Source organism: Callospermophilus lateralis, chromosome 13 (genome assembly GCF_048772815.1).
Source record: "Callospermophilus lateralis isolate mCalLat2 chromosome 13, mCalLat2.hap1, whole genome shotgun sequence".
NCBI classification, from domain to species: Eukaryota; Metazoa; Chordata; class Mammalia; order Rodentia; family Sciuridae; genus Callospermophilus; species Callospermophilus lateralis.
The window spans coordinates 48047082-48072016 of record NC_135317.1 but is presented as its reverse complement, the minus strand read 5'-3'; the positions used below and the strand labels follow the sequence as shown (position 1 = coordinate 48072016).

The following is a 24935-nucleotide window of genomic DNA, read 5'->3' as shown; positions in this document are numbered from 1 at the left end:
TTCTTAGGCACAAATGCTTTTATGCCCAAGGAAATGGTGGGATTTTTGCACTAATCTTTATCTGGAAATATCCTACCCAAATCTCCTGAATTTGGAGAAAGAAGAGTTGTAGTCTAGGTTACATTTACAAAATAGTTAACTTTGGAAATCAAAGAGAGCAGTAGTTTTGAGTTATTTTCTTAAAGAGTGAGTCATGGGTTTATTATAAACATCTCCAACCACACTTTTCTTCACAAGATTCACATTAATATTCCTACTGTGAATTTCTTACGTCTTTGGTTCCTGAAAAATGATAATCCAAAAGCTATTGCAAGATAATATGATTCTGTTTTCTTCCATGAGCACCTGCTTTAATAGTCAAAAATAAACAGCAGGATTTAGTTACTCTGCATTCTTATTAACAAACTTACATGATTTCCTGTTGGAAACTTTCAGGGGCTGAACTAGTATTTCTGGTCGTCTCAGAGCCAATCTCCTGGAGGAATAAAAGGTCAATATGCCTATCAATTTTCAGCATATGTCTGAGGTTAATGCAGCAGCAAAATATTAAAAATCCTTAAAAGAAAAAAAGAAAGAAAACCCAACCTTACAAGTTAGGTGGGGAAAAACACGATGCAATTTTCTCCAGTTATAAAACAAACCTTCCTCTTTAAAATTTTTCTAATTATTTTTGCCCTGATCCTGAAACAACTGTTTTTCTCTACCTTTCACCACAACACTATCAGATATTAATGGGCTGTTTTCCATTTGCTTTGTAACAAAAACTTAAGATGACCTGGTACTGTCATATTATTTTTGGTCATTATTCATACTTACTTAGACAAAACAGAAATCCAAACCCAAGGGATAATGAATTCTAAGGCAGGGTTTTAGAGCTTATTTTATCACAACTATGATGGAATGAAATTTTTCAGAGAACAAAAGGTCAGTTGAAGAAAGGCCACCATTCCACGCCAGGAGCTCACCTTTCCTGGAAATGCTTTGAGGGAATCAAGCCAGCTCTGGGGTTGGCATCACCTTCATGCCTTGCTTGCCACCACGTTGCATCATCTTGGCTCATAATCTGAAGAATATCTCCCTTTTTGAAAGAAAGCCCAGCTTCCTTACATGGAATTGCTTTATCCTCATTAGGATCGTAGTCAAAAAGGGCTTTGATAAACATCTGGAGGAAAGTTTCATTGAAGAAGATAAATATAAAAAAATAAATGTGAAATGGCCTACATTCTTGCAATGTATATTTAAGAAATAATGATCCAAACGACTAGAATATGAAAAGAAACTTGTGGTGAAAAAGTAGATATGTATTAAAAGAAAAAAAATTACTTCCCACATGCAAAAATATTTTTAAGAAAGGATTACCTTGCCTTCTTTGGAGGGCGTCTCTTCTTTGATGCTGGGTATAATCTTAAATGTAATTGCTCCCTGAGACTGACCCTGATATTGGGTGAAAGAAAGAGTCATAAGAAAACTCTTGCCAAGGAAAAATAAGATAAAATAGGTAGAAAGCTAAATGCATCTAAAAATTTACAAGCTTGGGATTACTGCTCTTAGACCAAACTGAGGAAACTATTTTTGTAGAAATTCCGGTAATATGAGAAAGCTCTAAAGTTTGTCAAGTAAGTTAAAAAACATTAACCACCAAATCCACTTTTACTTTCGGTGTACTTCTAAGTTATCCCCCAATATCATCATCCATGTCAAGCTACTTCAAAATAGAAACACAAAATATAATGTGCAAAGTTCAAGCTATTGCATTTTACATACTGGCATCCATGTGTTTTGAGACAAAATACTTCTACTGTCAGTACTATGGTTATAGACACATGATTCATTTAGCAGCGATGACCATCAGAAAAAATAAGGAACATTCAAATATGTTGAGTTCTGGTTCGTAAGTTACCAAATACAATAGATTCATTAAAAGATGAAACGAGAGAGTGTGTCTATTCTAAGTTTAATCAAAACAGGCATCACCAATCTTCGTTGACTCAGACGAGGATAGGCCCCTCTTTAAACACTCTCATATTCTGTTTGCCTCTCTCTTTTGAGCATTGATCACAGCCATAATTATTTATGCAATTATTTCTTAATATCTGTTACTCCTGCTTAATTTAAAGCTCCATAAAAGCACTAAATACCTGGCATATATTTAAAAGAGATGAAGAGGGGAGAAAAAGAGGGAAGAAAGGAATAAGAAAACAAGACAGGGGCTGGGGATGTGGCTCAAGCGGTAGCGCTCTCGCCTGGCATGCGTGCGGCCCGGTTAGATCCTCAGCACCACATACAAACAAAGATGTGTCAGCTGAAAACTAAAAAATAAATATTAAAAAATTTTCTCTCTTTAAAAAAAAAAAAGAAAAGAAAACAAGACAGGCAGAGAGGAAAGGAGGCAAAGAGGGAGAGAAGAGAGGAGGAAGACATCTCCATGCAACTATCAGTGATGCGCTGGTAAACCAAGACTCTGAAAGGGGGCGGGGCTGATGGTGGTGTTGGCCAGTTTCCAGGGTATAAATGCTCTCACCTTAGCCGATTTCAACTTACTGGCAGTTTCTAAAAGTTGGGTTGGAAAATGTCACAGAGTCAGCTCTAACAAGCTATAGTGGTGTCAGTTTCAGCCCAACACAGTTAGTAACACAATTTATAAAGGAGTGATTTATTTTAAAATAGCATTACTGTTTTTATATTTCACAAAAATAATTAACAAATCTTACTAAGAACTCAGTCTAATGCTGAATTACACAGGTAAAGAGAAAGCAAGATCTTCTTTATAATCCACTCACACTTTTCCAGTTTTTATGTGTTTTATTTATTTATTTATTTATGTGCCAGGAATTGAACCCAGGGGCACTTAACCATGGAGCCATATTCTCAGCCATTTTCATTTTCTGAGACAGGGTCTCACTAAATTTCTTAGAGCCTCACTAAACTGCTGAGGCTGGCCTCAAACATGTGATCCTCCTGCCCCAGTCTCCCTGTTGGCTGGGATTATAGGCATTTGCCACCACTCCCACCTTATGTGTATTTTCCAAAATGGAGGGAAATCCCTCAGAACAGTATCATTTATTAAGGGATCAGTTACTGTTAGCAGTTATTATTAGTACTATTATTTTTAAGTCACATAGATCTATCAGCCATTGTGATTATTTCCCAGTAAATCATCATCTAAATGATTGCAATCTTCTTCGAAGTTTCCAATATTTAAAACAATTTTTTATACATTTGCCAACTTATTTCTGAAGGATTAATTTCTAACAGTTGAATCTCTAAATAAAGAATATGTACATTTAAAATTTTGGTGGTTTTAAAGGGCCATCTCAAAAAACCTATTAATTTACCCCATCCCTAGAAGCACATAAACAGCTATTTCCCCATACTCTGGCCAACTCTGTGCATTAGCAAGCTTTTAAGTCCAATGAAATCCAGTGTTTTTCAAAAATATCTTTTTTTTTTGTAAATAGTACATATAAATATCCCTGATTTTTATAATATTTTCTTAATGATTTTCATGGTTTCAATACATGTTAAAATGCGATCTTTTATAATATATATTGCAAATATTTCCCTATAATCTCACTTGCCTCTTAAATTTATAATATGGTGTCTTTTTTTTTTGTACAGAAAATTTTGAGTTTAGTAGAAATAGCTGTTATTTTTCTATTTGAATCAAGGTTAAAAAGTCTTCCTGTACCTTACAATTATAAAAATTACATGTATTTTATTGTGTAATTTCTGTGATGCTTGGCACTTAAATACTCAACGTGTTGGGAATTTATTTTTCTGTGTAGTATAAAGTAGAGACTATCCTTATTTTTTTCTGATTTAAAAATGCTTTCATTTTCTGCCCCTGCATGATGAAGGTGATGGTAAGGCTCAGCTCCAGATTAAACTCAATGTGCAAGCACGTTGATGAGAGGGGGAACTGATGAATGAGGCACATATCTCTAGAATTTTCCTGGTTGAAACAACAATCTCCCTTTGAGGTCTTGTCATGTACCCTGTCATTATTTCTATGTGCTCCTATAAAATCCTCTCCTTTTCAAATTTAAATTCATTTTCTCAACTGATCTATAAAAATATAAAGGTTGTACATGTTTATGAGGTACCATGTGAAATTTCAATACATATACGTATTGTGTAACGTTCAAATCAAGTTAAGTATATCACCTTAATATTAATCATTTCTTTTATGGAGTTTCCTCAAACTTAAGAATTAACAGCGTGCAGGCCTAAAACAATTGCCTTCAAGTTTTGGATTTCAAAAGACTTCTAAATCAGTTTCAGGACTTGTGACTTGCATACTAGAATTCACAGCCTGCAGGATAGCTGTCTCAAGAGGAGGACAATGAGGATGCACCCCTCTAGCAGTGTAGATACCACTCACTGACTGATTATACCCACTTTGGGAGAGACCATGTCCTTTCCCTAAACTCTTTATATACATTACCTCATTTAACCCTTAAACATGTGAGATACTTACCTCTTCTCATTCTCATTTTGCAAATGAAACACCGAGGTACAAATTAATTAAGGTATTTTTCAAAGATACACAGGGACTTGGACTAGTAAATCCAAATCCTGTATATTTCAAAAGATGTCTGAAAAACCTGAAATTTAGTGAGTTGATTTGCTTTTCATTGTTATTTTAAATTAAATTTACAGCTTACCAGAATCTGTATTATCTCCTCAGGCCGTTTATCCTCCACTGGTATTCCATTCACTTCCCTAAGTTCATCACCAACATGAATAAGACCTGACAAAGACAAAATAGGCAATGTAACCCACAAAAGAAACTGAAATTTTCAATTGTTTTCATAATTAAATCATCATTAGCTCCTTTAGCATATTTAAAGATTGGAAAGGAGACAACTTCTCAAGTTTCACATTCTGTGCCTCTCTATGGCAATGTGTCAAAGAATACAGCATAATAATGCTGGTAAAAATGATAACAGTATCTTGGTCTTTGTCTAGAAACAAACATTATTGACATCTCATAAAATAATATTTCTTTATTTAAAAAGCTGCATGCTCTTAATGGTATTTTACAAATCAGAAATATTGCAACAGGTCTTAAAATAATTTTGAAAACCTGTGCATACTACAGACCTCAGAGTTAAATTCATCATTTATTTATGGAGGTTCCCATATTATGTTAAAAGACTGTCATCTTTTAAGTTATGTACTGGAGATGTCATGAAATACAATGTCATCTGTCTATATTCAGTGAACATTTAGACTCTCACCACTCCTATCTGCAGCTCCTCCTCTCATGATTCTAGCCACAACAATCGCCCCGGTCTGCTCATCCTTCTTAATGGTAGCTCCCTTCAAAAAAAAAAAAAAAAAAATGTGGGTAAATGTGCACTGGGTGGTAGGAAGGGAGAGACAGAAATAAGGACATTCATCTGGAAAAAGTGAAAACAACTACAAAAAAAAAAAAATTAAAGGAATGAGGCAAGAAGAAGAGACATCTTGCCATCTGTCCCACAAACACTCCTTACAAGGTAAAGAAATTCTATCTATATAGCACCTAAGCATTTCAGCACAATTTAAAGATTTAAAAAAAAATTTAATCTCTTTAAACTATAGAAATAAAAAACTTTTTTATTAAATACCTTGCATTTGAATGTTATTTTTACTTTTTTAAAGCACTTTCTCATTTCATTTTATACTTATAATAATCCTTGATGAAGGTGGAATACTGATGATTATGTCCAACAAGCAAAAGGACATGTAATGAATTAAACGGTCATTTGAGTGTATACTCAGTGGGAGAGCATTTGCTGAGCTTAGGGGCAAGGCCTTGGTATGGATCCCCAGAGCACTGGAAGGGAGGGGAGGAAGGCCCAAGTTATCAGACTTTGAGTTTAATGATCTTTCTGTTACACTAAACTGCAATAGTAAAGAAGCTTCATGATAATGTTCAAGAAATAGAAAACCAAACCAAACCAAAACAACAAAGCTGGTAATTAGTTATTGCTATTGCTAAGGTAAATGAATAGATATCTTCTCTTCCCCTTCCTGCCTCAAGGGATTGGCGCAAAGGGCACTTCACCACTGAACCTCATCCCCAGCCCTTTTTATTTTTTTATTTTGAGACAGGATCTCACTAAGTTACTTAGGGCCTTGCTAAGTTGCTGAGGCTGGCTTTGTACTTGTGATCCTCCTGCCTCAGCCTCCTGAGTCTGATATTAGAGGCGTGCACCACCACACCGGGTGACAGCTCTTTTTTAATGAACTCAGATTGTACCTAGTATAAACAAACAAACATTCTGCTATAACTTTAAGAAAATCTCAAAAAGAGACACATTAACAGAATGCTGCTTTGTAAGAATATCACATGCAAATGGTTACTTTGAAAGCTTTTACATCAGCTTCCTCCCAAGAAACTGGCATTGGTTTAGAAAAGCCATCTAGGCTGCATCTGTGAAAAGGTAGACCTGAAGTGGTGGCAGAATTCTTCCTGAGGAAGTGGAACTTTTCTCAAGTGTGTTGAATAAGCACATGCATTTCATTAAACAGATATGTAAACAGTACTAATTCATTTGTAATAAGTATACTTTATATTTGACAACTATCAGATACATACATACCTAACAATAAAAATCAAAACTTAAGCAATATGATATGCCTTTTTTTTTTAACCATCTATACATGCAGACAAGGCCAAGTACTTGAATCAGCATCTCTCCATTAAATAAAATTAGACCCACCAATTACTTGTATTTTCTGCTTTTATTTAAATAGCTAACTCTTGGCCATAATGACTGGTGATACAACTAATTATTTTAATTACATCAATTTTCATTCCCTAAGAATGTGTCTTAAGATTCCCACCATAGTAGGTTAAGTTGCAGAAGAGCCTGGTAATCTAACTTTAAATTTTATTGATGAAAAATCAAATTCCAAATGGTCATAATTTATCTAACATAAAATAACAAGTATGAAGTGAACAGGACTCTTTGGCAATCTGACCAGATATTATTATCATTCATTTGTTGCTTATCCTAAATATTTCCATAAACTTTGCTGACAGTTCATTTTGTCTGCAAGTTCATGAGTTCACAAGCCTTATGGTAGGTTGTCTTTAAGGAAGACATGATCAATTCCTTCCCCTCTTGTGTGTGCATGTGACATTCCCATCTCAAATGTGGAACATGGTTTTGAGGTTTCTAAGGAAATTATAAGATTTGCAGCTGTCACCTGGGCTTGAAATACTTGCTCAAGGTAATTCAGCTGCCTTTTAAGAAACCATAACTACCACCATGCAGTGAGAAAGCCAAAGCTGGTCAAATAGAGATGCCACTTAGAGAAAAAGATACTGGACCAATCCCCAATTTTTCAGCTCCCAGCCCAGGAATCAATCATGTGAATGAAGAAGCCCTCAGATGACTTCAACTTCAGCCACCATCAGACAGTACATACAAGGGACCTCAACTGAGAACGTCCCAGCTGAGCCTATCTCAAAACTGTGAGAGATAATATGTTATTAGTCACACATTTGGAGACGTTTTGTAAAAATACAACCACATAACCAAAACAACTGTCTCTTCATACTATGAAGTGTGCTATTTTTCGTATAGAGCCATCACATTTTTTTGTGTGTGTTTAATGCTGGTCCCTCTGATTTAGTCAATGAAGTGATTCAATGAAGTCAACAAATGTCAACTGAGAACTATGTGCCAGGGTTCTAAGGACTTGCAATATGTTGGTGAACAAAACAAAAGGGACACAGAGAAAATACAAGCCATGAAATACTTGGTATATTATATATTATATTAGAAGGTAGTAGGCACTGTAGAAGTACGAGAAGGAGCAGAGTAAGAAAGATCCAGATGCCAGGGCAGGTAGAGGGGAATCTGTAAGGACACAGCCTCACTGAAGTGAGTAAGGAAAGACTAGGAAGAGGTGAGGGTGTTAGCCAAAGGAGAGAGAAAAAATGGCTGGTTCAAAGGTGCTTAGGGGGACCTGTGAATGGAATGTATAAGGAACAGCAAGGAGTATGGCTGAAGAAAAAGGGGAGAAGCAGGAATAGTGGTGTCAAATGGAAGCAGAGAACTAGATTATTCAGTGCTTTGTTGACTATTGGGCGAGGAGACCCATTTCTGATTTATATTACTAGAATTCCTTCTCTGAAGATGCCTTTGACTCTTAACCTGCTAGGGAATTTTATTGTTGCTGTGAACTATGCAGCCTTGTGTCTCTTCTAATAACCATCTCTCCCTAAACTGACAGATATCATTTGACAATTAACATTGAAAATAAATACTTCAAAATTTTTTGGTTAGTACATTTTTAAAAATTTAAAATTTTAACTAGGCACTGTGACACATGCCTGTGATCCCAGCAGCTCAGGAGACTGAAGCAGGAGGACCAGAAGTATGAAGCCAGCCTCAGCAACTTAGGGAGACCCTAAGTAACTTAGGGAGACCCTTGACTCAAAATAACAAATAAAATGGTCAGAGGGTGTGGCTCAGTGGTAAAATGCCCCTGAGTTCAATCCCCTGTATCAAAAAAAAAAAAAAAAAAAAAAGAAAAAGAAAAAGAAAAGAAAAGAAAAGAAAGAAAAAACAAAATTTTGTTCACCCAGTAGTCTTATATTATTTTTACAATAATTGTCAAACTAAAGTTGATATGCTAGTTATAAATTTGACAAGAAAAAAATTCAAGACAAGTAATTGTCCTCACTTGATTTCATATTCTCATTTGAAAATGACATTTAAAATCTTAATACTTTTTTTAAAAGGAAAACCCAACAAATACTTTTTAAATTTCTTCATTTAAGTTGAAGGGAGGTTTTTCTATATGGAGGTATTAGAAGCTAATTTTTTTGTTTTTAAATAGTTACTTAGCCTGAAACATGCAATCAAATTGACAATGAGTTGGAAGATAGCATCACCAACTTTTTAAAGTAAAGAAATATAAAAGTGCACTGCACAACTTAGGCCAAACTCACCAGTGGTTCTCTATTCTTCACTAGACGAATTATTTTTACAGAGTCTTCCTCATCATCAATATCATCAGGCATAGGAGGCAGTACAGGATCGTAATTCTTCTGAGCCACAGTATCATGTACAGAGAGTAAAGCCTGTAGAATTCAAAAGTTGGTAAAAACAATTAATCAAACACAAAAGGGCAAACACTTCAAACTGTAAAGAAAACAGAAATAGTGTTATGATTTTGGCCTGGTGGTAGCAAATCAACTTCTTGAAAGGGGTCTTTTATAAACAGGATGGTAAGCAGAACCTGAAGCTGGCAGCGCGACCTAGCTGCACCTCTATCTCCAGGGTCATTAATGCAGGCAAGAATGAGCACACACCTTCCTCTAGCTCAGCTATTGCTGGTTTACCCTTACAAAGAAGGCAACTTGGAAGCAAAGGTGGAGTGGGTGTGTGAAGAGAGAAAATGAGGCTATAGATACATAGTCAGTGAGCCAGAAGGAATCTGAGAAAACTACATATTTTTTCTTCTTAATATTTGTCCTCCTGTTGGAAGAAAACACAGAACTATCAATGTGATTGTTTTGTTTTCTCATGTTTTGTGTAACAAGTGTGTATAGAATAATAAAAAGTATTTTTAGTTATGATAAGTATGGGAACAAAACTCCATAGTGCACGGATATGTTGTCTTTATAGACCAAAGATGGGGGAAAAAGAAAAAAAAAAGCACTGAAACCTTGCATGTCACTACTATTTTAGAAGTGTGGGTTTTAGACTTTCAATTAACTTGTCCCTTAATCTAATCAGCAGCATAACTGACCATATTTATTCAAGTTGGAAGTCTGCCAAACATCCTTGAAATCTCCCCTCTCACTTATACTCGCAACATCCCATCTTATACCCTATTAAATCCACTCCTCAAATATATCTCAACTTTATTTTCTTCTCTGTAGATTGGAGATTCATACAACAACTGCTTTTTGTGAATAAAGTTTTATTAGAACATAGTTGTGCTTATTCATTTATATATTTATGATTGCTTTCATGGTATAATGGCAAAATTCAATAGTTGGAAAAGATAATTTCTTACCTAAAACATTGGCGACCCCCAGTCTAGATGACTGACGCTATCATTTTGGGCTTGGAGTACTGCAATAGCCTCTAAATGGTCCAGCTGCATTGAACTTTGTCCATTTTCATATCCATACTTCAAACAGTAGCAAGACTGATTATTTTGAAATTTATCCCTTCTAAGCCCACAGATCTTGGAAGATCGAACTCTTTGACATCTTCTAACAGTCTTGTTATCTCTCCAACCTTATCTTACACCATTTTTTTTCACTCAAGTAATTTTTTTCTCATAGAGGCATGGCCCAGATATTCAGTATAAATATTAAATGGCAGTTCCCTCCATTTCTTCACTTCATCACTTTATTCTTTGTCTTCATAAATGTTCACAAGTTGTAATCACATAGGTATTTTATGGTTATATGTTTAATATTGGCTATCTACTGACCCAAGCCCTAAGGTAGTAAAAATGGTGTCTTTTTTAATTAGTCATTTTTAGTGACTCTTAACATATGCAGTCATCCCTCAGTATTCACAGGAGATTGATGCCAAGACTCCCCTTAGATACCTAAATCCTCAGATGCTCAAGTCCCTTACATAAAATGGTGTGGTATTTGCATATAACCTATGCCTAGCCTCCCATACACTTTAGGTCAGCTCTAGATTACTTATAGTACCTGATATAGTGTAAAAGCCATGTAAATGGTTGTTACACTGTATTGTTTAGGGGAAAATGACAAGAAAAACCAAGGTCTATATATGTATAGTACAGATGCGATGTTTTCTTTCAAATATTTTTGGTTTGTGGTTGGTCGAATCTCAGATGTAGAACCCACAGATATGGAGTGCCAACATAACACAGAAAGTAAAGCTTGTAAATGCACTGGAGGATGAATTTAAAAAATAATATGTCCCAAAAGAAACTGAACCCTAGAAGCTCCCATTTAAGTGTTTTACTATTCATCCTGTCTCTCTATCCCCCAAAGGGTGACTCTATTTGAAAATTAGGATTATAAGAGTGGATTCATTTTTTTCACTAATATTAAGTAAGATTTATCCAAGCTGTTACTGGTGGCAGTTTTCATTTTTCATATAAATAGTATCCCAAATACTTACTTCAGTTTTTTAGCCATTACATTTTTGAAGGACATATAGTTTGCTTCAGTTCTTGACTATTACAAATGATATTCCTGTAAATAGTTAATGTCTTTTGATGCATAGATATATAATTTTGGCTAAGTATATTTAAGAATGGAAATGCCTAGGCCACTGGTTATAAGTATAGCCAACATTAGTAGACACGATTTTTCAATTATACTCCCACTAACAGCATAGATGAATCTACTTTCTTCCCCAACATTTTACATTATTTTCATCCCCCAACACTCTACATTATTAATTTAAATTTGGCTCATTCTGAGTGTGTACCATCTCCTCTGGTTGAAATTTTCTAATAACTGATGAGACAAAAGGCAAAATTCTTCTACATTGATTAAGCATGTATATATATTCTTGTGTGAGATGCCCCTTCAAGGCCCTTTTCCATTTTTTCCATTGTATCTCTCTTTTTCTTATTGATTTGCAAGAGTTCTTTACAATATGCTGGATTAGAATCTTTGTCAATTACACATGCTATAAACATAGTTTCTCACTTGGTAGCTTGCTTTCACTTTCCCAATGGCATTTTTCAATCAATAAAGAATCCTAATTTTAATGAGCTCAATTAATGCTTTTGTGTCCAGTAAGAGTTTGCTTCAATGGGAAAAAATGAAAAGTATCAAGATGATGAAATTTTTAGAAATAATGGCTACAAATTTCCGAGAACTAATGAGACATCCTGAGATTCAGAAAACCAAGGATTTTTCTAAGAAGCAGGAAAAATAAAAAGAAATCCATGCACAGAAATATTATAATGAAACAGCTGAATGCCAAAATAAGGAAAAAGTATTAAGGAAAGAAAGTTTGACCAGCAGAAACAATGGAAACTAGAAAACAGTTGAAATACTTTGAAAATGCTTTGAAAAAATAAAATCCAGCCCCACATTTTATATCCAGCAAAAGTATCTTTCAAGAACGTTGATGAGGGTCAAGATGAGATTACAAGTACCCACCTGGAAAACACCTTTTAAACAAAAGGAAAAGGAGACAATAGTTTTCTTTCAAAAAACACTGGACATTAAACAATGAAGGGCAGTGACCACTGAGAAACAGAAAAATATCAGAGAAGAAAGAACCCATATAGAATCCTGCCAGTGGTCTAAGTTGGAAAAACAGAGGTAGAAATGAATCCAAGGAAGTCAAGAAGCTGAAGTTCTCAGGGAAGACTATGGGGGAAGAGAGAGTGGCATAGACACAGAATTCCTGAGATATAAAGGACAGCCAGGCCCTAATCCATAGCATGCATATGCAAAAACTACCAGATGGTTTGATTAATATTCATATATATAAGATTCTCAAACAACTACACAGTAAAAAATTATTGACTTAAAAATGGGCAAATGATATGACTAGACATTTCTCAAACGAAGACATGCAAATGGCTGACAGAAATAGAAAAAATGCTCAATTTCACTAATCAACAGGCAAAGAAAATCAAAACCACAATGAAATACTACTTCATATATGTATGTTCTGTTTATTATAGCAATATTAACAACAATCAAGGTATAGAATCAATCTACGTGTCCACCATTGAATAAGTGGTATCTATACATAATGAAATGTAGGCTCATGTACTACAAAAATAAATGAAATTTTGTCATTTGGAGCAACAGGTGAGGAGGACATTATGTGTTAAATAAGCAAGGCACAGAAAGACCAACATTTCATGTTTTCAATAATATGTGAAAACTAAAAAAGCTGACTTCATAGAAGCAGTGGGCAGGACAGTGATTACTAAAAGCTGGGAAGAGGAGGGTTGGTTAAAGGATACAAAAATATATATAGGAGGATTAAGTTTTAATGTTCTATAATCAGGGTGAATGCAATCGACAATAAAGTGCTGTGTATTTCAAAATAACTAAAAAAGAGAATTTTCAATATTACCAACACAAAGAAATGATAATATTTAAGGTGATGGACATGCTAATTATCCATTTGATCATTGTATCTCACTGTAGCCCATAAATATGTAAAATTGTGTGTTAATTTAATAAATACCAGAAAGAATTAGATACATGATTCTTAAGGGAAAGTGATTTCACTCTCCAGGGAACATTTGGCAATGTTTGGAGGCATTTTTGATTGTCACAATTTTGGGGTTGCTACTGCCATCTAGTGCACAGAGGCAAGGGATGATCCTAAATACCAGCACAAAGAACAATCCTCTTACCCCCAAAACAATTATCCAGCCAAAAATGTCAAAACAGTGCCAAGGTTGAAAAACTCTTCTGCTATAGTTTGGATATGTGGTTTGTACCCCAAAGGCTCATGTACTAGAGGTCTACCTCCCAAAGCACTATTAAGTGGTAGTAGAACCTTTAAAAGTTAGTGCCTACTGGGAGGGAATTAGGTCAAAGCGGGTATCATTATGGGAACAGATTACTCTCGAAAGAGAAGTTAGCTCTTGAGAGACTGGATTGTTAAATTCAAGACCACCCCGGGGAACCTGGCCTCTTCTACACATGACCTGTTCCCTTCTTGTTTATCTACTTGTTGTAATGCAGCCCAAGGAGTCCTTTACTAGAGGCCCAAACAATGGAACTGCCCAATCTTGGATTTTCACCTTCCAAAACTGTAAACTAACTAACCCTATTTTTTTAAATAAGTATGCAGAATTAAGTATTTTATTATAGCAATAGTAAACAGAGTAATAACAGAGTAACACATTCTGAACTACAAGGAACGATCCCTGAAGCAGGAGTAGTTCTTCTCACCTGAGAGACGGAAAAACACAACACATTGAGAAGAGTTGTCACATAGACTTCAACAGTTAAAAATAGGCCCAAGATTAAGTGTTGCTATGGTGTCATCTAGCAAAGCTTAAACACAAGCCTCTGAAGGATCAAAATGTTTCCAAATAACTTCACTATTTAACAGAAAAACTCTTGAGATTTTTATTTACAGAAACACAAAATTACCCAGCTTCATGAGAGAAAACCCACAATGATTGAAATTCAATCAAAAGTTGCCAGCTATCCAAAGAAATCAGAAAATATTACTTATAATGAAGGGAAAAAAATAAAGCAATAGAAGCAAGCCCCCAAATTACACAGGTATCAGAACTAGATAAAATCAAACCCTGAAATTACACAAGTAAATAGACAGTAGATAAGGAAATTAAGTTGTTATTATAGTTATATTCTAAATGTTCAAATACCTGTGAGACTGAAACAGGAGATATGAAATATGGTTAAAAAAAGATTCAAAGCAAACATCTAGAGATGAAAGATGTAATGTATGAAATAGAAAAAGTACACTAAATGAGATTACCGTAAGTTAGATACTGAAAAAGTAAACTAATAGGCAAATTAATACAATATATCCAAAAAGAAACACAAAAGAGAAGAAATGTTTTAAAATGATGAAAGGAATATTAGCGAGCTGTGGGACAACTCTGAGTGACTTACTATAGTAATTGGCACGTCCAAAGAAAGGTAGAGTGATGAAAAATATTTCAAGATATATGGCAGAAAATTGTCCAAATTTGATATTGGAAAAAAAAAACCCACATAGTCAAGATCAAAGTACCAAAGCAAAAGAAACATAAGATCAAATTGCTTAAACACAGTGAGAAAATTATTAAAATCGCCCAAAGGTGGCAAGGTGGTGGTCGTGGTATATAACATGAAAGAATGATTATCAAAAAGGAAAGCATACTTCTCATCATAAATAATATGAGCCACAAGACAATAGAGTAATATCTTATTATCTCAAAATACTTGAAAAATATTGTTAACCTAGGATTCTATACCCAGCAAAAATATCTTTTACCTGGCATGTAGTAAGAACAATACAAATAGCTAATGAAAACATTTGTAAGTAAAGCAATTGTCATTTTTGCAATAGTATATGCAATATTAAGAGTACCAGCTGTACACATCTTTTCTCACTAGCCAAAATTAAGGAGATATCTGGATTCCAGAATAACTTTATGGACTTCAAGTTTATTATTTGTAATAGCTCTGCTTTACAAATACTGTTGTTTAGCAACATTTTTACTATGGACAACTAAAAGTCATTTTGTATTCCATTTTCCTGTTTTAACTATGATGATTTTATTTTTCAATATATAGATTTTTCCTTTCAAAAGGCAATACTTAAATGAAAATTGTGTTTCCATATGCCATAACCACCAATCACAACTGATGGGTTTACCTGTTGCTCAGAAGGATCTGCAGGAAATTGAACACTAGGCCTTGTAACTCATCTGGCTCACAAGCTTTCAGTGCCTCAGACCCCCTGGAGTCAACTCTAAGTTCTAAGTATCTGTCAGGTTCCCAGAATTGAGTATCCAGCTCATAAGGATGAGGAACACTGATTTATCCCTCCAGAAGGAAGCTTAACTTTTTCCTTTAGCATGCTTTAATGAAGCCTCATCCATCCTGCATGCTCTAGCAATGAGTAATTTCTGGTAAGTGAATGCTTTCGAAAGCTAAAAAATTACCAAAAAAAAAAAATTATTTTATCCTACCAAATTCTCCCTGACTTCCTAAATTATAATACCATGTTTTCAAGATAGTGTCACTTCACTATTTTATCCAAATGAGCCCCTGGATGATGACTCATACCAGTTAATTTGCCTTTACTGCAGCAATTTGATGGCTAAAAGTGGTTCCTAATTGTTAGTGAGTGACAATGATTTTCCTAGAAACAAAACTTCTGTATAGATCAAAATTGCTCCATTAATGCAGGAAGCATCTGGCTACTCATTAACTTTTCCTTTTCTCCCCATCTGTCATTTCTTTTATGTCTTATTGTTTTTCCTAGACTTTAAAGATCAAAACAATAGGACTTTGTAGATACTTTTGACTTATAAAAATAATTTATTTTTGGATGTGTTAATTGATAATTTATGTTGGTATCATCTTTAAAAATCTTCTCAGCTGAGACTATTTTTATGGACCGGAAAATCATTTTCTCTGTTAAAGACTTAAGAGCAACAGACTATATGAGACAAGTGTTGGCAACCCTTCAAAGCAAAGGATTATGAAAAAGTGAAATGAATAGGATCATGACTTTATATTATTATGAATTAAAGAACATGAATGAAAAACTTAATAGGTATATGAATATGCTGAATTATCTTATATGAAGATATAAGAGATGTAAAAGATTATAATGGAATAAAAATTCCAAATGTTTAATAATTTCCATTGATTTCAATTTACTGGGAATCCCCTATGTTACAAGCTACGTGCTATAAACAAACAAGATCATCTCTCTGGTGCAGCCATAAGAAAAACAGACTTGCATTCTTTGTTGACTACAGAATACAGAATACCCCTGAAACACAACACACACAAACATGTTAAATGTCCAGTTTAGTTAGTTTCTGAATGCAAATTTTTGAGCTTCAGTGTTCCTAATACTCAAAAGAGAGTTATATTCAACTTTGTGTATAAACTTGTATAGGACCATGTTTATGTAAAGATTACTTTCATATAGTTACATTTACAAAAAAAAGATCAAACAAAAAAATATCTTTGACAGATTTTACATAAAACAGGTTGAATACTGTGATTAATACTGATCACACTAGAAGTAAACATACAGTTGAAACATCAAGAAGAAAACCCAAACAAATTCAGAAAATTTAAACAAGTCAGGATAGTAAACTTATCAATATTTGCTAGAGACTATTGAGAAATTTTTAACATCAATACCAATAGGACATAAACAATAACCATGGAAACTTATCAAATTCAAAAATCAAACTCAGCTTTTATGATTTTATGTTTTTATCTAACATTTATGCTTTTAATATAGCTTATGTAATGCTTATATGTTACATATATATTTAATTTATATAATGCTTTTATATGCCATATATAACATGTAAAATTTATATATGCTTCTATAATTCAACAGTGTGAATAAACAGGCCAAGTACTCAGCTGAAGAAGCTGGAGGGGAAGACAAACCAATAGAAATCAAAGGAAGGTAAAAGAAGAAAAAACTGAGAAACAGAATTGATATTAAATAGTCAGTTATTTTGAGAGATTAGGCAAACAGTTTTTGCTATGCACAGTAAAAAAAAAAAAGATAAAAGAAAATATGTACATTGGTAGTATTGGGAAATGAGATAGAACTTCAGATATGAATCAAGTAGGAAAAAATGCAGAGTACCACTAATAAATCTAAAAATCTATAAAAAGAGTGTTAAGTTTTCTAGGAAAAATTAAAACAACTCTAGAAGAGGTTGAAAATCAGATTAATGACAACACAAGAATCTGAAAGAACTATCAAAAAGTTTTCTTCCCAGATGATCCTAGTACTAAGGGACTGTATTAATGTTTTCTATGCTACTTATAAGCATTGCATCACTCATGAAAATATTTTTGGTTTCTTTTCTAATTCTTTTTTAAAATAATTTTTAGTTGTCAATGAACATTTATTTATTTATATGCAGTGCTGATACTTGAACCCAGTGCCTCACCCATGCTACACAAAAGCTCTACCACTGAGCCACCACCCCAACCCCTCTTTTCTAATTCTTTTAAGAGATGGGGTCTTGCACAGATTGGCCCAGCACCACTCCTGACTACAATTTCTTTTTCAAAAGTGTCAGAACCAAACTGTAAAACCTAAACACAATGCATAAAATGATAATACCACAACTCTTGCATCAGAGTGGATTTTTAAAAAATATCTGAGTATTACATTAGAAAATCACATGGTTAGCATAGGCGAGGTTGTGGGAAGCCGTTCTCCCACGTGACTGAGATACCTCCCTGACAGGGTGTGAGGCGCTCAGACCAGCTGAGTCAGAGCTTTCCCCACCCTTTCCAGGTGCGAGGGTTTGTCCCTGTGGGGGTGTGGCTGACCATTGACCTGGAAACCAATCACTGACCCTGATTTTGGAATGCTGTCTCCCTTGACCTTCACTGGATGGAATTTTCCCCTGAATTTTTTGTTCCCCAATAAAAGCCCACTCTCTGGCGTGCTTCTTCCTCTCTTTCCTGCTGGTCTCGCTACCGTAAACCTCGCTACCCGATCGAGGCAGGAGCCAGGAAGGGCTGTCTCTGAGCTGGGCAAGAAAAAGGTAAATTGAGTTTATGTGTCTTTATTTTGATCTCACTAGTTAACTTCTATGTTTGGAACCTCTAGTACAAAGCTAGCATGCTGGTCCCGCAGCAGACGAGGTGCTTAGCAACTCAGTGAGACCCTGTTTCTAAATAAAATACAAAATGGGGCTGGGTATGTGGCTCAGTGGTTGCATTCCCCTGAGTTCAATCCCTAGTACCCCCTTCCAAAAAAGAACAAGCTAGCAATAACCACCCAAATTTTTAAATATGAATGTACAACAATTTACTGATATGATAAAAAATATATTTTTATTCAACATTCCATAAAATTCTGTAATATAGCCAGGTGCAGTGGCACACACCTATAATCCCAGCAGCTCAGGAGGGTGAGGCAGGAGGATCAATAGTTCAAAGCCAGCCTCAGAAATAGCAAGGCACTAAGCAACTTAGTGAGACCCTGACTCTAAATAAAGTACAAAATAGGGCTAGGGATGTGGCTCAGTGTTGAATGGCCTCAAGTTCAGTCCCTGGTACCAAAATAAAAAATTCTGTAATATACAAAAAATGTACATTTTAGTGTTTTTTAAATAATAGAAAACAGAAATGACAGAAAGACCCACTTATAAGTGAAAAATTAAGTAGATAATTATATTCATCCCAAGAGAAGTTCACAAAATACCCAAATGTTAAAACCAAACAAACCCACAGTTAAGTAGCATATTCTATGATCACATTTATGTGGGAAAATGTACATTTAATATTGATATTTAGGAAAACATGGAAAGGTAATTCAGCCAGCTAAGGACAGTTATTCCCCAAAGGTATATGAACATATAATTCATAGAAGAAACAGTGATTATGCATATCAAGAGTTATTAATCTTCACTAAAAGCAATGAGAAGAGTGGCTTCTGAACTTTGTCCACAGTTTGAATTAAAAACACAATTATGTACCATCAAAAAAGAATATATGTTTGCTTTTGTCTTTATCAAGAAAACTTTTAAGAGATAAAATTAAAGTTTCACATTTTATTAAGGACAAACATCATAAATCATTTATATAAAGTACTCATTCTAAACTCATTCAGGATTTTTAAAAACTCCTATGGGTATGAGCATGTGTATGTGTTTCTGTCTATGTCTGTCTGTCTCTATTCTTGTGAACACTTCTCTATCCCATGATCAAATAATCTTTTTGTTGTTGTTGTTGTTTTGTTGCAAATTTCTTCTTTTTGCAGTACTGGGAATCAAACCTAGGGTCTCATACATGCTGGGCAAGAGCTCTACCACTGACCTAATATCTCATGGTCCAGTTTTTTTTTTTTTTTGGCGGCGGGTGGGAGTGGGTGCTGGGGGTTGAATTCAGGGGCACTAAACTACTGAGCCACATCCCCAGTCCTATTTTGTATTTTATTTAGAGACAGGGTCTCTTTGAGTTGCTTAGTGCCTCGCCGTTGCTGAGGCTGGCTTTGAACCCTGATCCTGCTGTTTCAGCCTCCCAAGCTACTGGGATTACAGGCATGTGCCACCATGCCCAGCACATGGTCCAATTTTTTTTTAAACTTCAGGCTTTATCCTATTTGGAATCCATTCTAGTGGGGATTTTTCTTTTCTATTTCCTCCCCCAAATATCATGTACTAAAGTTATCCCTCCAAATGACCTGTCCCCTTGGGGCTGGGTATGTGGCTCAAGTGGTAGTGCGCTGGCCTAGCATGCGTGCGGCCCGGGTTCAATCCTCAGCACCACATACAAGCAAAGATGTTGTGTCCGCCGATAACCAAAAAAATAAATATTAAAAAATTCTCTCTCTCTCTCTCTCTCCCTCTCTCTTTAAAAAAAAAAAAAAAAAAAAAAAGACCTGTCCCCCATTTCCTTCATCAGGGCCACAATCATATTCCTCTTCCATTATTTCCACAGACTCCCAACTGACCTTCCTTGATTACAATATTTCATTCCACCCACCCTTCATCCCTCAAAACTGTTCCATATTCTACGTATGGAGTGACTATATCACTGTCCTATTTAAGTCCTTTCAATGACTCTTCACTACACTTTGGATGAAATCAAAACTTATCATGTTCAAAATTAGGGTGGTCATATAATAAAACATATAAATAAGGAAGCAACTGAAAGTAAAAGAAGGGCTATTAATAATAATCCTTAACTATAAGCATAAGCCAGATTCTGTGGGACAAGCCCAACTCAAAAGGCTTGACTTCCTGCTCTAAACCCTTGCCCTGTCCTCTCTCACAGGCTACTGTCCAGTCATGCTGAACTTTAAGAGACTTCACATACTATGCATTTGCCCTAAAACCTTTATTCTTCACACTCTGCTGACAACCCATTCCACATGCCCCTGTTCTGTTCTGGTTACCCATATTCAACCTTCAGGCCTTCCTCTATAGTTTTCCTCAACCAAAGTTTGGATTTAGCACCATTCCTATATGTTTCACATCACTTCATTTGTTCTCCCTTTTTTTAAACCCAATATTTCTCCTATGCCTTCATTAATCTATTTACTACAAGTCATATCTCCAGAGGGCCTGGCACACAGTAGGCATTGAATAAATATCTGAAAAAATATCTATTTCTAGCAACATTTACAAATCACCAAAGAAAAGTTCTAAAGCTTTTTGAAAAGAGTTATTAGCAAATCTGAGGAATACACATATTATTTTTCTGTAGTGGCTGCATATTTGGTTGTTTGTACCTGAGTGTTTTAAAAAAAGTCATATTAGGGCTGGGGCTAGGGGCTCGGTGGTGGAGTGCTTGCCTCGCACATGTGAGGTACTGGGTTCGATCCTCAGTACTACATAAAAATAAATAAATAAAATAAAGGTATTGTGTCCATCTACAAATAAGAATATTTAAAAAAAGGTCACATTACTTGGTAAGCATATGTCAGGTTTTCTTTCAGTTACTATGAATAAAATGTTTAAAATAGAATAACCATCCAAACAGTAAATAATTTTTTATCTGCTAAAAATGACAGACAACACTCAAATTGACATACCAGAATTACATATTTCATATTTCAACTGTCAGTTCAACTAATAGCCCGTGAATAGATAACATATTCTACCGTACTTTGCTGTTGTTTTAAAAGAGGGAAAATAAAGCAAATATTTTAATTTAATTCCTAGGACCAAAAGAATTGACTGATTTTTATTCTGAAAAATGTCCAACATGCATTTTAGGGCTGAGCTTTTTAAAGAATTTCTTATAGGTGACATTCAAAATGATGGCAGTTAATACAAATGACTTCAAGGAAAGCTGTATTATATGAAAGGTGAAAAATGGAAGAAAGATATGTCCTTCCCAAGACTGGCTAACCACGGATTGTCATTGCCAACTGAAACATGTGTCTGAAATATCATCTGCTTTTTACTCATATTTAATATACATCTTTTACGCTGACCTCTCATCCATTCTATTGTCGCACTGTTAAATATGAAAAAATAAACAACATAATCCATATAAAATACATTCCATACAATTAAATTTAACCAATTATTAAATTTTATCAAATGGGATCTTCATAATCCCATCTAAGTCATATCTCCTTTTTAAACCAAATGCCAGTCTACCTCTTGTATAATCTATTTTTAGCCATTCCATTTCAAACACTGTTGTAGAATACCAAAGTCACTTTTAAAAAAATCTGAAACATTCCTCTTTAGTTTCTAATGTTGTTGAACCAAGTTAATAATCTCAGAGAGGGATTTGACAAGCTTCTCATAGCTCACCTCACCCTGCTCTGGTGATACTAACTTTTTACATACAGTTGATACTAAACAGAGCTTTAAATCTCAAGATTTAAAGAAATCTTGACAGTGGTCTCCACAAATCTCCTTCTTGGAGTGCTTAACCATGTGGCACCCTTTCTTTTTAATATTAAGCAACTTTTCTGTTCTAATTTGATCTTTGTTCTTTTGGAAATAAAATTTAATTAGACTCCTAAACCTTTAGAAATTAATTACCCTCACATTATTATTCATAGTCCATTTATTTCTGACTTCAATACATTCATGTACTTATAAGGATTAGATACTATGGCCCATTTTATACTTCATTTCAATAACTTTAAAAAAATTTTTTTTAGTTGTTGATGGACCTTTACTTATTAATTTATATGTGGTGCTGAGAATACAACCCAGTGCCTTACACATGCTAGGCAAGCACTCTACCACTGAGCTATAACCTCAGCCCTGATTTCAACAAAAATTTAAAAATATAAATTTTAAAACCAAATACAGCACAATTTCAAAGGGATATTTCTCCAAGAAGGCAAAAATCAGCTTTTGTACCTGAACATAAGTTTTCATTCAACACTCTATCTATCCTTACCAGTATTCATCATAAGACAACTGATCATTTTAATTATGCAATTATAAAATTCATATGTAATTGTGACTCATGGAAACCATTTTACACACAGTTACAGTAGTTTCAAATTCTCAATGTATGCATTATAGAATTTTATGTACTGATAACCTTAGAATAAGAGCAAGACAATTGTGAAATGCCTTCTCCAAACCAATCACATTCAGAAAATAAATAAATAAATAAGTGAATAAATAATAAACTCTGAGGAAGCAGGCAAGACAGAATTGAAGTCTATCAATATTTTAAGAGATATTTGACCCTGGACAACTGCTCTATTCTATAAAATGGTATGATATTTTGAAACATGAATTAGTATAAGGATAGAAAATGGGGCAGTGGAAAGGGGAAAGAAGAGTGCCAAAATAATCCTACAGAAAAATAGAGATATTTGTCAAATATATTAAAATAATCATTAACTGGCCAAGTTAAATGAACCTAAACAAAATCATTGTGGTTCTGTATTTTGTATTCTTAATTTCATTGTAAAGGAAAACGACCTTGAAGCTGCACTATATTAAGCCAACTTAAATACCGAGTTTCCCAGTTAAAGTACTGGGTAGTACTTGTCACAACATTATAATTCTTTTACCTTACTAGGATTCGGGCTAATAAAATACTGTGTACTACTTGAAAATACCTTCAGTTGAAAATTGATGCCTGAAACACAATTCATCTGAAGACTCAGAAAGTGGCCCTTTCAGAAGGTATTTATTTCAGGAGTAACATGTCCTCACCTTCACATTGGGTTTTGACAGTAGTTTCAACAGCTCTCTGATCTCACTGTTTAATGGCTTGTTCTGAAGCTCTTCAGCCAGCTGCAAGGAAGATTACATTGACATGAGTAACGTTTAGCAAGAGCATTGTGAGGTTCTGTGCAGAACTGAGAATCTATTTTGCTCAAGGTTATTACTTTCCAGTATTTAAGTCAGCATGAAAGAAATCAATCAGTGCTCTTCTTTTCTGGTCCTTAGAAGAGCAGATTCAAGCCCAGGCTCTGGGCTGAGTACAACCTGCGCGATCATATCAGCCACGTCACTTCTGATTTATTGCAATGAGGGCAAATCCCAGCACTTCATCTGTGTGAATGGTCTTTTGCACGTAGACAAAGGACCATTTGTAAAAAGAACTGGATCAAGTTTAGACACTGTGCAAAAAAAAAAAGATGGAGAGTTTTTGAATGAGGTGGTGAAATCCACAGGGTTTCCAAAAATCCACAGTAGCCGTGCTGTTTATAACTAGGGTAAAACGAACTAGAATGATCCTAATAGAGTAAATGACCTGAAACTTTTATTATGTTTATCTACACAGACTAAGAAGTCTATTAAATAAAAACCAAGTTAATCATAAACCCATAATAGATGGAGAACTACTCTGGCACCAAAAATGCTGACTGTACTTTATTGTAATGATCAACAATTCCCATTTGTCAATTTGATATGAAGAAAGAACTGGAACTTTGAATCTGCCTCATATTCTTCAATAAGAATGTTTTGAATGTTCTTACCACAAAGTAATGGTATATGTTTGAGCTGTTGGGTAAGCTAATTAATCATATGTGTGTGTGTGTGTGTAGGGGTGTGTGTGTGGGGGCGGGTGTGTGTAAGGGTATGTGTGTGTGTGTGTATGTGCCTCAAAATATCACACTGTGTACCATAAATACGTACAACTGTCTTATCTTTTGCCAGTTATAAATAAAAACTTGAGACTTTCCTATAAAAATTTCTCAGTAAGGATCATATAATTCTATAAGAAAATCAAGACACAAATAAAAAAGATAAAGTTTATGCAACATATGGTTTATAATTCAAAGTATATAAAAGCATTTTATCTTAAAATACTGCATGAATTTTCCATTTGCCCCTACTGTTTCTTTTATGCTAAAAACAATGGTTCTTATCTTTGGAAATGGACTTTTCGTACAGAAAATAAAATCAGAGAAAGTTGACAAATAATATTACAAAAATTGCTTTTACTTTTTCAGGGTAACATTTTTTTTTTTTTTTAAAGAAAGAGTGAGAGAGAGAGGGAGAGAGAGAGAGAATTTTTTAACATTTATTTTTTTTTTAGTACTTGGCGGACACAACATCTTTGTTTGTACGTGGTGCTGAGGCTCGAACCCTGGCCGCACGCATGCCAGGCGAGCGCGCTACCGCTTGAGCCAATCCCCAGCCCAGGGTAACATTTTTATAGAATTCTTAACTTACAAAAAGATACAAAAGGCTCTTCATATTCTTTACTCACTTAATACATAATAATACATGTTTAACATTTAAGTATAATGTTATAGTGAATTAAAATACTGTGTTGATCATATTTAATAATAAGGTCTACTATTTTATTTTATTTTACTTTTTCTGCA

The 24935-nt window shown here is 34.6% G+C and overlaps 1 protein-coding gene across 4 annotated transcripts in view; it reads right to left on the bottom strand.

The window, feature by feature from the left end:
- Mpp7 (MAGUK p55 scaffold protein 7) overlaps positions 1–24935 on the bottom strand; it is a 235856-nt gene that overhangs the window by 57551 nt on the left and 153370 nt on the right. For all 4 annotated transcript variants that reach the window (XM_076831406.1, XM_076831405.1, XM_076831408.1 and 1 more), the window contains 7 exons: positions 23311–23391; positions 8954–9085; positions 5241–5322; positions 4665–4750; positions 1360–1434; positions 966–1162; positions 411–475 (listed from right to left, as the gene is read on the bottom strand). In XM_076831406.1, coding sequence (XP_076687521.1) covers positions 411–475; positions 966–1162; positions 1360–1434; positions 4665–4750; positions 5241–5322; positions 8954–9085; positions 23311–23391 — 718 coding nt within the window. The remainder of the gene's footprint in view (positions 1–410; positions 476–965; positions 1163–1359; positions 1435–4664; positions 4751–5240; positions 5323–8953; positions 9086–23310; positions 23392–24935) is intronic.